At 53.2% G+C, this 15,616-nt stretch overlaps 1 protein-coding gene across 1 annotated transcript; it reads left to right on the plus strand.

The window, feature by feature from the left end:
• Nucleotides 1-1,018: 1,018 nt before the first annotated feature.
• On the plus strand, nucleotides 1,019-6,505 carry LOC137302179 (mediator of RNA polymerase II transcription subunit 11-like). Its single transcript, XM_067971842.1, has 3 exons — nucleotides 1,019-1,239; nucleotides 3,103-3,233; nucleotides 5,237-6,505. Exons 1-3 carry the CDS (start codon nucleotides 1,155-1,157, stop codon nucleotides 5,375-5,377), a joined length of 357 nt encoding a protein of 118 aa, XP_067827943.1. The 5' UTR covers nucleotides 1,019-1,154; the 3' UTR covers nucleotides 5,378-6,505.
• Nucleotides 6,506-15,616: the final 9,111 nt, after the last annotated feature.

The raw sequence follows: 15,616 nt of genomic DNA on the forward strand, positions 1-15,616 counted from the left end.
TTTGTTACACTGTCCCTTGTCAGTTACATTGTTTCTATTTGTCACATTGTCCCCTGTCAGTTACATTGTTTCTATTTGTTACATTGTCCCCTGTCAGTTACATTGTTTCTATTTGTTACATTGTCCCCTGTCAGTTACATTGTTTCTATTTGTTACATTGTCCCCTGTCAGTTACATTGTTTGTATTTGTTACACTGTCCCCTGTCAGTTACATTGTTTCTATTTGTTACATTGTCCCCTGTCAGTTACATTGTTTCTATTTGTTACATTGTCCCCTGTCAGTTACATTGTTTCTATTTGTTACATTGTCCCCTGTCAGTTACATTGTTTCTATTTGTTACATTGTCCCCTGTCAGTTACATTGTTTCTATTTGTTACATTGTTTCTATTTGTTACATTGTTTCTATTTGTTACACTGTCCCCTGTCAGTTACATTGTTTCTATTTGTCACATTGTCCCCTGTCAGTTACATTGTTTCTATTTGTTACATTGTCCCCTGTCAGTTACATTGTTTCTATTTGTTACATTGTCCCCTGTCAGTTACATTGTTTCTATTTGTTACATTGTTTCTATTTGTTACATTGTTTCTATTTGTTACACTGTCCCCTGTCAGTTACATTGTTTCTATTTGTCACATTGTCCCCTGTCAGTTACATTGTTTCTATTTGTTACATTGTCCCCTGTCAGTTACATTGTTTCTATTTGTTACATTGTCCCCTGTCAGTTACATTGTTTCTATTTGTTACATTGTTTCTATTTGTTACACTGTCCCCTGTCAGTTACATTGTTTCTATTTGTCACATTGTCCCCTGTCAGTTACATTGTTTCTATTTGTCACATTGTCCCCTGTCAGTTACATTGTTTCTATTTGTTACATTGTTTCTATTTGTTACATTGTTTCTATTTGTTACATTGTCCACTTGTTGTTTTCCCCTTTCTCTCCCTCTCATTCGCCGTCCCACTCCTTCCGGCGCTGTTGCGGGATCCGCTCCTCGGTTGCTCTCTGCTGCCGCCTCATTCTGTCTTCTTGTCGGTCTCTGTGCTGAGCAGGAAGCCTGTGTGGTCCGAGAGCCGAGAGCCGAGAGCCGAGCCGCCGGGTTAAAGCCTTGAGCCACATTTCGGCACAGAGAAAACCAACGCTCCCTGTCCCCGCCATGGGCACCTACGGACCGGCTAACGAGAAACTCCGCAACCTGGAGGAGATCGAGAAGGAGATCGCGACCATCCTTCAGAGCGCAGGTGGGAGGGAGAGTGAGTGGGAGGAAAGAGAGAGGGGGCAGAGAGAGAGAGAACAAAGAGATGAGAGAAAGGAGAGAGGGATGAGAGGGGGAAGAGAGAGGGAAAGGAGAGAGGGATGAGAGGGGCAAGAGAGAGGGAAAGGAGAGAGGGAAGAGAGAGGGAAAGGAGAGAGGGAAGAGAGGGGGAACAGAGAGAGAGAAAGGAGAGGGGAACAGAGAGGGAAAGGAGAGAGGGATGAGAGGGGGAAGAGAGAGAAAGGAGGGAGAGAGGGATGAGAGGGGGAACAGAGAGGAGAGGGATGAGAGGGGGAACAGAGAGGAGAGGGATGAGAGGGGGAACAGAGAGGGAAAGGAGAGAGGGATGAGAGGGAAAGGAGAGAGAGAGGGAGGGAAAGGAAAGAGAGAGAGAAAGGATAGAGGGATGAGAGAGGGAGAGAGAGAAAGAGGGAAAGGAAAGAGAGGGAGAAAGGAGAGAGAGAGAGAGAAGGGATGAGAGGGAGGGAAAGGAGAGAGGGAGGGAAAAAGAAAGGAGAGAGGGATGGGAGGGGGAACAGAGAGGAGAGAGAAGGGAGAGAGGGAGATGGGGAAGGGGTGGGGTTCGTGTCAGGGGGCAGTTTGCTGCCCGGCGGGTGGGGTAATTCCCCCTGTTTAATGCACGGTTACATTTTACCGATGGGATTCCCACCACCATCCGTCCCCGCCCCCAACGAGACCCCCCCCCACCAAAAAAGTGTTTTTGTGTCTGCAACCAGGCTGAGAATTAGCAAATGGTGTCCAACAGAGATGGTCAGCTCAAGGGGGCACGGGGCGGCGATGGGGTCAAGGGGGCACAGGGCGGCGATGGGGTCAAGGGGGCACGGGGCGGCATCGGGGTCAAGGGGGCACGGGGCGGCGTCGGGGTCAAGGGGGCACGGGGCGGCGTCGGGATTAAGGGGGCACGGGGCGGCGTCGGGGTCAAGGGGGCGCGGGGTCAAGGGGGCACGGGGCGGCGTCGGGGTCAAGGGGGCACGGGGCGGCGTCGGGGTCAAGGGGGCACGGGGCGGCGTCGGGGTCAAGGGGGCACGGGACGGCGTCGGGGTCAAGGGGGCACGGGGGGGGTGTCGGGGTCAAGGGGGCACGGGACGGCGTCGGGGTCAAGGGGGCACGGGGCGTCGGGGTCAAGGGGGCACGGGGCGTCGACGGGGGCACGGGGCATCAACGGGGTCAAGGGGGCACGGGGCGGCGATGTTGGGGTCAAGGGGGCACGGGGCGGCATCGGGGTCAAGGGGGCACGGGGCGGCATCGGGGTCAAGGGGGCACGGGGCGGCGTCGGGATTAAGGGGGCACGGGGCGGCGTCGGGGTCAAGGGGGCGCGGGGTCAAGGGGGCACGGGGCGGCGTCGGGGTCAAGGGGGCACGGGGCGGCGTCGGGGTCAATGGGGCACGGGGCGGCGTCGGGGTCAAGGGGGCACGGGGCGGCGTCGGGGTCAAGGGGGCACGGGGCGGCGTCGGGGTCAAGGGGGCATGGGGCGTCGGGGTCAAGGGGGCACGGGGGGGTGTCGGGGTCAAGGGGGCACGGGACGGCGTCGGGGTCAAGGGGGCACGGGGCGTCGGGGTCAAGGGGGCACGGGGCGTCGACGGGGGCACGGGGCATCAACGGGGTCAAGGGGGCACGGGGCGGCGATGTTGGGGTCATGGGGGCACGGGGCGGCGATGTTGGGGTCAAGGGGGCACGGGGCGGCGATGTTGGGGGCACGGGGCGTCAACGGGGGCACGGGGCATCGACGGGGTCAGGGGGCACGGGGCGGCGGCGGGGTCAAAGGTTGACCTGTTTTGGAGAAGGTTCCTCACTCTCTAACCCGTTCTTTCCGCTCTTGGTTGCTCAGCCAATGCCATCCTGGAAATGTCGAAGGAGAAGCCGGCTGAACGGACCCTGGACCGTCACGCCCTGCAATTTACTGCCTCGGTCCAGCGCGTCGAAATGGAACTCTCGAGTCAGATCCGCTATCTGACCCAGGTGAGCAGGAATCGGTTCAACCTCAACTGTAGATCCGTGAGGAACTGGCCCATAACTGGGGCCCTGGTGAACTCACCTGTGGCTGAACCCTCATCCCCCACCCCCTCCCCCACCCCCTCCACCACCCCCTCCCCCACCCCCTCCACCACCCCCTCCCCCACCCCCTCCCCCACCCCCTCCACCACCCCCTCCCCCACCCCCTCCACCACCCCCTCCACCACCCCCTCCCCCACCCCCTCCACCACCCCCTCCCCCACCCCCTCCACCATTGGCTCCCAGTCCGCCAACACCTCCATTTTTAAAATTCTCATCCTTGCTTTCAAATCCCTCCATGGCCTCGCCCCCTCCCCTATCTCTGTAACCTCCTCCAGCCCCTACAACCCTCCGAGATCTCTGCGCTCCTCCAATTCTGGCCTTTTGCACATCCCCGATTTCCATCGCCCCACCATTGGCGGCCGTGCCTTCAGCTGTCGAGGCCCTAAGCTCTGGAATTCCCTCCCTAAACCTCTCCGCCTCTCTCTCTCTCCTCCTTAAAACCTCCCTCAGTGACCAAACTTTTTGTCGCCTGTCCTAATGTGTCAAATTTTTGCCTGATAATCGGTCCTGTGGGACGTTTTACTACGTTAAAGGCGCTATATAAATGCAGGCTGTTATCGCACTGCCGGGCTGAGCTGAAACCCACAGTGAGACACCAGCTCCCAGGTTACTCAGCAACCCCTGGATCTCTTCCTTCCCTCTGGTTTCTCCCCCCCCCACCCCCGGACTCGGGTTCCACGCACACCCAGCGCAGCCCTCTGGCACCTCACACGAGGCCAGTCTTCATTGTATGAGCCCGAGCTATTGGATCATGGGGTGCATCGCGGCCAAGCCCATCGCCCACACGCGTGCGATCGGGAGGGGGATTGTCGACGTATTTACACACCTCTCCGCATTTCCTAACCTAGCCAATCCAATTCCACCACCTAGAATCATACAGCACAGGAGGAGGCCATTCGGCCCATCGTGCCTGTGCTGGCTCTTTGAAAGAGCTATCCAATTAGTCCCACTCCCCCTGCTCTTTCCCCCATAGCCCTGCAAATTTTTCCTTTTCAAGTATTTATCCAATTCCCTTTTGAAAGTTACTATTGAATCTGCTTCCACCGCCCTTTCAGGCAGCGCGTTCCAGATCATCACAACTCGCTGCGTAAAAAATAATTCTCCTCATCTCCCCTCTGGTTCTTTTGCCAATTATCTTCAATCTGTGTCCTCTGGTCACCGACCCTCCTGCCACTGGAAACAGTTTCTCCTTATTTACTCTATCAAAACCCCTCATGATTTTGAACACCTCGATTAAATCTCCCCTTAACCTTCTCTGTTCTGAGGAGAACAATCCCAGCTTCTCCAGTCTCTCCACGTAACTGAAGTCCCTCATCCCTGGTACCATTCTAGTAAATCTCCTCTGCACCCTCTCCGAGGCCTGGACATCCTTCCTAAAGTGCGGTGCCCAGAATTGGACACAATACTCCAGCTGGGGCCTAACCAGTGATTTATAAAGGTAACTTCCTATTAACCCGTAGTCAGCCGCACTCTCACCTCTGAGTCAGAAGGTCGTGGGTTCAGGAGTTCTGAGCTTATAATCTCGTCTGACTCTCCCAGTGCCGGTACTGAGGGAGCGCCGCACTGTCGGAGGTGCTGTCCTTCGGATGAGACCTCAAACCGAGGCCCCCCCCCGTCTGCCCCTCTCACGGGAGATGTAGAAGATCCCAACGGCCACTATTTCCAAGTTCTCCCCGGTGTCCTGGGCCAATATTTATCCCTCCGATTAACCGGTCAAAATATCACATTGCTGTTTGTGGGATCTTGCTGTGCGTAAATTGGCCGCTGCGTTTCCTACATTACAGCAGTGACTGCTGTTCACTGTAAAGCCCTTTGGGACATCCTGATATAAATGCAAGGCCTTTTTTTTTTTCTTTCTTTCCCCCCCCCCCCCCCCCCGCCCCCCCCTGTCTCTTTCTCCCTCGAAGGTCGCTACGGGGCAGCCGCACGAAGGGTCCAGCTATTCCACCAGGAAGGATGCGCAGATGGCGGTGAATCGAGTGGAGTACACGCACATGAAAGTGCGGGACCTCGTCAAGACCTGTGAGCAGATGCTGGAGCAGCCGTGAAGTGAGACGATGCTCTGTGAATTGGTTTGATGTTCGAAACCCCCCTGACCCTGGTTGGGGGCCCCCTTGTCCATCCTGTAAGACAGCTCTCTGTGCTCCACTGTGCCGAGGCCCTGGTAATCTGTCCGGTTACCTTTGATTGTTGCTTTTGGTCTTTGAAACTTTTCAGGCGAGCATCAACCCCTTTTCCCCCCCCCCACCTTCTGAACAGGAATCGGCAAAGAATCATCACTAACTTTTGATTTAATCGCAGGTAAAGGGAAATGTTAATGTCTGAAACGGCGAGCCGGTGAGCAGAGGCACGTCTAGTCGCCTCAGCAGCCAGTCTTCCTCTCTCCCCCGACCCCCCAGTTCCTCTTTCCCCTCAACCCTCCAGTCCCTCTCTCTCCCCCTCCCAATCTCCAACCCCCATTCTCTCTCTCCTCTGATCCCATTCCCATTTTCTCTCCATCCCTGACCCTATACTCTCTCTACCCCGACTCCTAGTCTCCCTCCCCCTGACCACCATTCCCTCTCTTCCCCCCACTCCCCAGTCTCCTTCTCTCCCCCACACACCCCTGACCCCAATTCCTGTCCCCCTCTCTATCCCCCACGCCCTCTATCCCCCCCCGCCCCCCCCCCATTTCCCAGTTTAGCTCTCCCTCTTCCCAAAGCTCCCCTATCTGACCCCAACCCCCAGGCTAGTGACCCGGGTGTGACCTTTCACCAGTCGCACTGACCAGGGGTCTCCACCCGAATCAGTAGCCTGTCTCTCTCTCTCCCTTTCAGACGCTGACTGACCATCGCTGTGCCATTCCAGTGTGTGTAATTTGAGGTTTCCGACTGTTTTTCTTTCTCTCTCACTGGCTCAGGGGAGCTGACTGACCCCCTCGTTGAGGTGGGGTGGGGGTCCTGATTATAAACGCAGGTGCAGCTGGGACAGGGTCTTGTATACCTCCTGGTGTGCGGTCAGCTCGCCCCACACTGTGAGGGGGCTCAGCTCCCCTGTTCCCCCCACCCCTACAAAAAAACCGTACCTCAGTGCCACGGAGCGGGACAGAAGCAGCCAGGGACTCTGGCTAGACGTCGCCGCCTGCGAGTTCAGAGGGCGCAGCGGGCAGGCTATTTGACCATGGGGGGCGGGATACTGCAGCAGAATCTGCAGTATCCCGCCCCCCATGGTCAAATAGCCTGCCCGCTGGGAGTGCCATAGCAAAGTGGGGCGGGGGGGGGTGGTCAAGCCAGTCCGTGTACCCCACAAGAGGCAGCGACTTGGTGGGGTACGGTTTAAAAGAAGAGGTCGCCTTGCATTTTAGGGACCCTGTGTGCATCAGATCTTGGTGCGTGGGGACGGTCCTGAGCCGACTCCCACCGTGTCTTTTATCCCATCGACAGCCAAGAATCGTATAAACCCTGGGAGTTGGCACAGGGTCCTGTGCCCGCTATGCCATCCCCTCTTCCCGGACTGCCAAACGTAAAGCAGCCCCCCCCCAAAAAAAAAAAAACAGGGTAAAGTTACTGCTGATTCTTTGTCCACGGCGTGTGACGGTTTTAAAGTGAGGACGTCCAGTCTCTCCGCCCTCGTCTTCTCCCCCCGCCCCCCCCACACACTCGGCAATCGCACAGGGTGGGGCGGGGGGAAAGAAATGAGGGGGGAGTTTTCCGAGTGCAGGAATGTTGGTTTGCGGAACGGGGAATGCGAGGTTGGGAACGTACGTGTTGTGAGCCAGTCGCAAATGTCGCTTGCTGCAGCCGGTGGGTGTTTTTTGACCCGGTGCCTTGACGTTACTGTATAAATGTGGACGTTTTATATTGTTCTGTATTTTACATTTCTGTATCCGCAGGGACCCCCCCCTGCAATAAACAGAAAGCAGCATGTCGTCTGTATCTGTCCTTTGCGTCGCACTCTTTCCTGCCATTCTGATCGCAGCGGGTTTCTTCGATCGCACTGCATGTCTCACCCAACGCCAATCTGGGAGCTTCTCTTTTCCCCCCCCCCCCCCCCTCAGCCCTCGGTGGTCGACCAGTTAAAGGCACCACTTCACGTTCAGCTCATCCAGGAATGTCCTGGATGAACCTGTTGTACCACCGTGTGACCAGTAGGTGGGGCTGCTGTACCACTCTGGCCAGTAGGTGGTGCTGCTGAGCTCTTTACTCTGTATCTAACCCCGTGCTGTACCTGCCCTGGGAGTGTTTGATGGGACAGTGTCGAGGGAGCTTTACTCTGTATCTAACCCGTGCTGTACCTGCCCTGGGAGTGTTTGATGGGACAGTGTCGAGGGAGCTTTACTCTGTATCTAACCCGTGCTGTACCTGCCCTGGGAGTGTTTGATGGGACAGTGTCGAGGGAGCTTTACTCTGTATCTAACCCGTGCTGTACCTGCCCTGGGAGTGTTTGATGGGACAGTGTAGGGGGAGCTTTACTCTGTATCTAACCCGTGCTGTACCTGCCCTGGGAGTGTTTGATGGGACAGTGTAGAGGGAGCTTTACTCTGTATCTAACCCGTGCTGTACCTGCCCTGGGAGTGTTTGATGGGACAGTGTAGAGGGAGCTTTACTCTGTATCTAACCTGTGCAGTACCTGCCCTGGGAGTGTTTGATGGGACAGTGTAGAGGGAGCTTTACTCTGTATCTAACCCGTGCTGTACCTGCCCTGGGAGTGTTTGATGGGACAGCGTAGAGGGAGCTTTACTCTGTACCTAACCCGTGCTGTACCTGCCCTGGGAGTGTTTGATGGGACAGTGTAGAGGGAGCTTTACTCTGTATCTAACCCGTGCTGTACCTGCCCTGGGAGTGTTTGATGGGACAGTGTAGAGGGAGCTTTACTCTGTATCTAACCCGTGCTGTACCTGCCCTGGGAGTGTTTGATGGGACAGTGTAGAGGGAGCTTTACTCTGTATCTAACCCGTGCTGTACCTGCCCTGGGAGTGTTTGATGGGACAGTGTAGAGGGAGCTTTACTCTGTATCTAACCTGTGCAGTACCTGCCCTGGGAGTGTTTGATGGGACAGTGTAGAGGGAGCTTTACTCTGTATCTAATCCATGCTGTATCTACTCTCTATTAACTCATGCTGTTATGCCCGCTCCACTGCATTCACTCTACTCCTACTGCCTTCTCCATTGAGACCAGCTAACCTGACAAGCAAGAAGCAGTTCTGTTCTTTGAAGGGTTCATTGAACTCCTCTGTTGACACGATCAGCCCCAATGTGAGAGATTCGGGGTAAATATGGGCAGCCCTCCTTATATGAGGTTGCCTCAACTACTTGTTGTGTTTCTGGGCCTTTAATCAGATAATTCCTCATACTCAGCACCTTTGTTTCCGACAGCCTGGGCCTTTGTTTCCGACAGCCTGGGCCTTTGTTTCCGACAGCCTGGGCCTTTGTTTCCGACAGCCTGGGCCTTTGTTTCCGACAGCCTGGGCCTTTGTTTCCGACAGCCTGGGCCTTTGTTTCCGACAGCCTGGGCCTTTGTTTCCGACAGCCTGGGCCTTTGTTTCCGACAGCCTGGGCCTTTGTTTCCGACAGCCTGGGCCTTTGTTTCCGACAGCCTGGGCCTTTGTTTCCGACAGCCTGGGCCTTTGTTTCCGACAGCCTGGGCCTTTGTTTCCGACAGCCTGGGCCTTTGTTTCCGACAGCCTGGGCCTTTGTTTCCGACAGCCTGGGCCTTTGTTTCCGACAGCCTGGGCCTACGCCTTTGTAAGTGTAACGAGTGCAGGAGTCCAACAGAAACCCTCGTTGTGGTAATTGGTTGACCCTTCTCACCTCCTAGACTTCAAAGGCAGCTGGAATATCCTCTATCACGACCTCAACATTAAACCTCTCCCATAAACTGGGGAATCAAGGGGCGAATGAGAGTGAGGAACTTAAAGTAATTAAGATTAGTGAAAAAAAAAGTACTGGAGAAATTAATGGGACTAAAAGGTGATAAATCCCCTGGACCTGATGAGCTACATCCTCGGGTTCTAAAAGAGGTGGCTGCAGAGATAGTGGATGCATTGGTTGTGATCTTCCAAAATTCCCTAGATTCCAGAACGGTCCCAGTGGATTGGAAGGTAGCAAATGTAACCCCGCTATTCAAGAAAGGAGGGAGAGAGAAAACAGGGAACTACAGGTCAGTTAGCCTGACACCAGTCATCGGGAAAATGCTGGAATCCATTATTAAGGACGTAGGAACAGGTCACTTAGAAAATCATAACATGATTAGGCAGAGTCAACATGGTTTTATGAAAGGGAAATCATGTTTGACAAATCTATTAGAGTTTTTTGAGGGTGTAACTAGCAGGGTAGATAAAGGGGGAACCAGTGGATATGGTATATTTGGATTTTCAAAAGGCATTCGATAAGGTGCCACACAAAAGGTTGTTAAGGGCTCATGAGGTTGGGGGTAATATATTAGCATGGATAGAGGATTGGTTAACGGACAGAAAACAGAGAGTAGGGATAAACGGGTCATTCTCGGGTTGACAGGCTGTAACTAGTGGGGTACCGCAAGGATCGGTGCTGGGGGCCTCAGCTATTTACACTCTATATTAATGACTTAGATGAAGGGACTGAGTGTAATGTACTCAAGTTTGCTGACGATACAAAGCTAGTTGGGAAAGTAAGCTGTGAGGAGGACACGAAGGGTTCGATGTTAGCAGGGCTGCGGGTTCACGGCGGGGGGGGCTATTCACGCCCGGTGAAATCAGTCTGCCCCCCGCGCAATCGCAGGCTGATTGGATCCACTTACCTGGTCTTCCGGGTTCCCCACTGCTGGTCTGCGCGTCGGGTGGGCTGCGCATGCGCAGTAAGATCTGTCAGCTGGAGGCTCTCTATTTAAAGGGGCAGTCCTCCACTGACAGATGCTGTAACAAATAGAAAAAATTACAGCATGGAGCAGCCCAGGGGGAAGGCTGCTCCCAGGTTTAATGATGCCTCACTCCAGGTATCATTAGATGGGGTGAGGAGGAGGGGGAGGACAGAGATCTTCCCCCCAGCGTGCGGGAGGAAGTTGCCTGCCTCTGCCACCAAGAAGGCCTGGCTCGAGGTGGCAGAGGAGGTCACCTGCACCACCAACATATCGCCCACCTGCATACAGTGCAGGAGGCGCTGCAATGACCTAAGTAGGTCAGCCACAGTGAGGACACTTACTCATTCCCCAACACTCCGTCTGCCACATCACCGCCCCCACCCCACATCTCCTTCAGCACTGCCAACACTACTCTGTCACATCACCCCTCATACCCACTCAAACCCCATCCTCATCTTACCTGCACCTACTCACCTCGCCAGTACTCATCCCGCCACTACCACTCAACCCAACCCTCATACAATCTCATGGCTCTATCTCATACTCACCCTCTCGTGCATCTCCCTCACGGCCAGCCTCACTCAACCTGCCACAACCTGTGCTGCAGCCACAGGGCATGCATCACATATGTGCAGTAGGCAGCGTAAGGCAAACGTGTCGTGAGCATGAAGGGGATGCACAAGGGTGTTTGAGGGTTTGTCGTGGTTTTCACTTACATTTAATTTCTGACCAACTCACATTACATATTATATTGGCACCACTACTGCCATGTCTTTGCAAATCTTGTCCGGTTTGTGCAATAATGCCCTTTCCTGGGTATCACTATGAGGACCCACCACTGATGCCACCCATTGTGTCACTGCAGAGTGGGTGTAGGTGTATTTGCAGGGCTCTTCTGCGCAGACGACTGAGAGACATCGGCGATGTCCCCGGTTGCACCCTGGAAGGATGCGGAGGAGAAGTTGTTGAGGGCAGTGGTGAATTTGACAGCGACAGGTAAGAAGATGGTGCTTGGGCCAGCCAGGAGCAGCTCGGCATGAAAGAGGCTGCAGATGTCCACGGCTACATGTCGAGTGACTCTGAGCCTCCGTGTGCACTGCTGCTCAGAGAGGTCCAGGAAACTGAGCCTCGGTCTGTGGACCCTGTGGCGAGGGTAGTGCCCTCTGCGACGCATCTCTCTCTGCGGTTGCCCTCCCTCCTGCTGTGCAGGTGGATGTGTCACAGCACTGTGTTGTGGAGCTCCACGTGTCAGAGGTGGATGGCGAGGCTGGTGATGCTGTTCGCCCTCCGAGGAGGTCATGACTGCAGCTACGGCGGCCCCCATCCGCAAGATGTACGTTTGAGGGGGTCCGCAAGGTAGGCACATGTCTCTGGACCCCGGGGTAAGTGTGCAAGTTTGTGAATTTTGTTAGGAGGAGGGTGGTGGAGGCCAAACTTTGTCCCGAGTGACAGAGTGGCCTCCTGCAATGAGTGAGGGTCTCCCCCACCCCCCGACCTGTCAAATGGACCTTTGCAGCTGCCACAGACCGATGGCTGCAACACGTCCATTTGAACTGGGAGTGTTTCCCCCAGTACGGGAAACAGTCCCAGTTGTTTGCAAAATCCCACCCCTCCTAAAATATCAGGTCAATCAGGTCTCTAAACGACCTGAAATACCTAAATAAATACTTTAAGTGGCATCCCGTCGGCTTTAATTACCGGCGGGAGTCCCACATGCGGGGGCTGCGTGCGCACGTCAGCGCGTCTGCGGGGAACCCGGAAGTGGGCGGGTTGGAGCCGGGCTCCCGCCCCGCTCCGGGATTCCTCGATTTTCGGAGCCCCCCTCCCGCCCGGAACGCACCCGATAGCGGGTGCTAATATCGAGCCCAAAGAGTCTGCAAAGGGATATCGACAGGTTGAGTGAGTGGGTGAGAAGGTGTCAGATGGAGTATAATGTGGGGAAATGTGAGGTTATTCACTTTGGTAAGAAGAATAGAAAAGCAGAATATTTTTTAAAAGGTGAGAGACTAAGAAATGTTGGTGTTCAGAGAGATTTGGGTGTCCTTGTACATGAAACATTGAATGTTAACATGCAGGTAAAGCAAGCAATTAGGAAGGTAAATGGTATGTTAACCTTTATTGTAAGGGGTTTGGAGAACAAGAGTAAGGAGGTCTTGCTGCAATTGTACAGGGCTCTGGTGAGACCTCACCTGCAGTACTGCGTACAGTTTTGGTCTCCTTACCTAAGGAAGGATATACTTGCCTTCGAGGGAGTGCAATGAAGGTTCACTAGATTGATTCCTGGGATGAGAGGGTTGTCCTATGAGGAGAGGTTGAGTAGAATGGACCTATACTCTCTGGAGTTTAGAAGAATGAGAGGTGATCTCATTGAAATGTATAAAATTCTTAAGAGGACTTGAGAGGGTAGATGCTGAGAGGATGTTTCCCCCGGCTGGAGAGTCTAGAACTAGGGGACATAGTCTCAGGATAAGGGGTCGGACATTTAAGACTGAGATGAGGAGGAATTTCTTCACTCAGAGGGTTGTGAATCTTTGGAGTTCTCTACCCCAGAGGGCTGTGGATGCTGAGTCCTTGAGTATATTCAAGGCTGAGATGGATAGATTTTTGGACTCTCGGGGAATCAAGGGATCGAGCAGGAAAGTGGAGTTGATTGAACGGCAGAGCAGGCTCGAGGGGCCGAATGGCCTACTCCTGCTCCTATTTCTTATGCTCTTAAACTACGGAGCCGGTTTGGTGTAGATAAAAGACCAATGTTCTAAAAAATACTACAGCCGATTACATTAAATGTTTGAAAATCCTGTGCGAGGCCACGCTGACCTGAGTTCCCAGCACGTTGCCCTGTTGCATAAGGCCGTGTTCCTGGAGGTCTCATTTTGTAAAATCGACTGCAATATTTAAATTATAGGTCCTTGTTGCCTTTTTGCACTTTGCAACCTTTCTGAAATCAGGATGATGATGGGCTGTATTTGAGATATAAAAAAATAATTACAGCTAAAACCTTAAACTCTACTGTACCTTTTATACGCTCAATACCTGTTAATGTAGAGTGCCCAGGGATCAAACATTAAGTTCGGGCAGGTCAGTTTGTCTCAGAAGGGCATAAAATCTATTAACTTAAAAAAAAAATAATGTTTTGTTTTCACTAGAACGATAGCAGGGCTTAGAGGGTTAAATTATGAGGAAGGGTCGCATAGACTTGGCTTGTAGTCCCTTGAGTTTTGGAGATTGAGAGGGCGATCTGATCGAGTGTTTAAAGCAATAAAAAGGATTTGAGAGGGTGGATGGAGAGAGACTATTTCCTCTGGTGGGCGAGTCCAGAGCGAGGGGGGATTAACCTTAAAATTCGAGCCAGGCCGTTCAGGAGTGAAATCAGGGAAGCATTTATTTCAATAAAAGGGCAGTGGGAATCTGGAACTCTCTTCCCCCGAAAGGCTGTGGATTCTGTGGGACAGTTGGAGCTTTCAGGACTGAGATGGATAGACTTTTGTTGGGTGAGGGTATCGAGGGATAGGGAGCAAAGGCGGGGTAAATGGAGTTGGAGGTGCAGATCAGCCATGATCTGATTGAAGGGCGGAATAGTCTCGAGGGGCTGAATGGCCTCCTCCTGTCCCTGTGTTCATTATAAAAGGCAGGAAAGCCCTGATTTTTTTGTTCTTCCCTTTATTGGTCCGCTGCGGACCAAGCCGAGCTGCGACCTGGTCTACTGCACGGCCAGCAGGGGGATTAGTTAACGCATCCCGGCGAATTCAAAGGTTTCCAGGCCGGGCGGGCGTGAGGAGGATTTACCGGGTGGTGTCTGATCGCGTCTCGAATTGAGACTGAGCGCGATGCCACAGTCAGCACCATCCACACCGAGTCTCAGTTATCGTGAAACCTTGCTCGAAAGTTGAAGGCAGATATTGGAGAGCGACTTTGAGGTTAAGAAAGAATCAACAAGCAAAAAACTTGCATTCAAACAGCGCCCAAAACACTCTACAGCCAACGAAGCACTTTTTAAAGTGCGGTCACTGCTGTAATGTAGGAAACGCTGCGGCCAATTTGCGCACAGCAAGATCCCGCAATCAACGACGTGATAAATGACCAGATCATCTTTTTTTAAGTGATGTTGGTTGAGGGATAAATCTCGGCCCCAGGAAACCAGGGGACGAACTCCCCCAGCTCTTCTTCGAAATAGTGGCCGTGGGATCTTTTACGTCCACCCGAGAGGGGCAGACGGCGGCGGGGGGGGCCTCGGTTTAACGTCTCGGGAGAAAGATGGCACCTCCCGACGGTGCGGCGCTCCCTCGGTGCCAGTGCTGGCGGGGGGGTGTCGGTCTGGATTATGCGCTCGAGCCTGTGGAGCGGGAGACTTGAACGCCCACTCGGAGGCGAGGGAGAGTTTACTCACAGAGGCCAGGCTGACACCTAAACAGTTAAACCTGGGGTGTGGGATAGAAAGAAATAGCATTCAGACAACTTCATGAAAAGCCTGTAGGCTGTAGTGGGGGGAATAGGGGGCTGAAGGAGTTTTCAGCACCTGGGAACGAGTCGAACGAGGAGATGGAATGATAACTGTCAGCTTGGGGCCCACATCACTGCTGTGTACAGAAAGCCAACTAAAAATAAACTGGTTTGAAAGATCGACAGAAGAGATAGAACTGATGTACGATGATAAATATCTCGAACCTGCAGGCGTTTCCTGCACAGCCTCCAGCTCAGTTTGAAGCCTCCGTGTGGTTTTGTGTGACCATCAATCTTGCACTTTACACACAGATCAGGCTCGGATAAGCCAGGATTGCCTGGGCTCAGGTCACCTAAGGAAGGTCTTGCATTCATTTAGCACCTTTCACAACCTCAGGAAGCCCCAAAGCTACTCACAAGCCAACAAAGCACTTTTTAAAAGTGTGGTCACTGCTGTAACGTAGGGAGACGTGACAGCCAATTTGCGCACAGCAAGATCCCACAAACAGCGATGTGATAACGACCAGATTATCCGTTTTTTTTTTGGTGATGTTGGTTGAGGGATAAACATTAGACCCAGGGGGAAAAACTCCCCTGCTCGTCTTCAAATAGTGGCCCTGGGATCTTTTACGTCCACCCGGAGAGAGCAGACTTGGTTTAATGTTTTGTGCGAAAGACAGCACCTCCAACAGTGTGGCACCCGAGTGTTAGCCTGGATTACGTGCTCAGGTCTCTGGTGATGGGAATATGAGCCCACAGCACCTTCTGACTCAGAGACGAGCGTGCTACCCACCGAGCTACAGTTGAAATAATGCTCGGAAATAATGTGTTGAATGTGAAATAATGTGTTGAAATAATGCTCGGAGCTAGGTCTCACCGTGCTCTTTGCACTTTGTTTGGAACTTAGCACTGTCCTTTCAGAAGATAAAAGGTGGAGTCAAGAACAGAAACACATTTATTGGAATCCTGGGCCAATGTTTATCCCTCCAGCAACATCACTAAAACAGATTATCCAGTCATTATCACATTGCT

Source organism: Heptranchias perlo, chromosome 35 (assembly GCF_035084215.1).
Source record: "Heptranchias perlo isolate sHepPer1 chromosome 35, sHepPer1.hap1, whole genome shotgun sequence".
Taxonomy (NCBI): Eukaryota; Metazoa; Chordata; class Chondrichthyes; order Hexanchiformes; family Hexanchidae; genus Heptranchias; species Heptranchias perlo.

What these genes read in the sequence shown, in the direction of transcription:
- LOC137302179 (XM_067971842.1), top strand. Translation starts at nt 1,155, where the DNA reads ATGGGCACCTACGGACCGGCTAACGAGAAACTCCGCAACCTGGAGGAG. An exon ending in GACCATCCTTCAGAGCGCAG is followed by an intron (nt 1,240 to 3,102) that starts GTGGGAGGGAGA and finishes TTGGTTGCTCAG; the next exon opens with CCAATGCCATCCTGGAAATG. An exon ending in AGATCCGCTATCTGACCCAG is followed by an intron (nt 3,234 to 5,236) that starts GTGAGCAGGAAT and finishes TCTCCCTCGAAG; the next exon opens with GTCGCTACGGGGCAGCCGCA.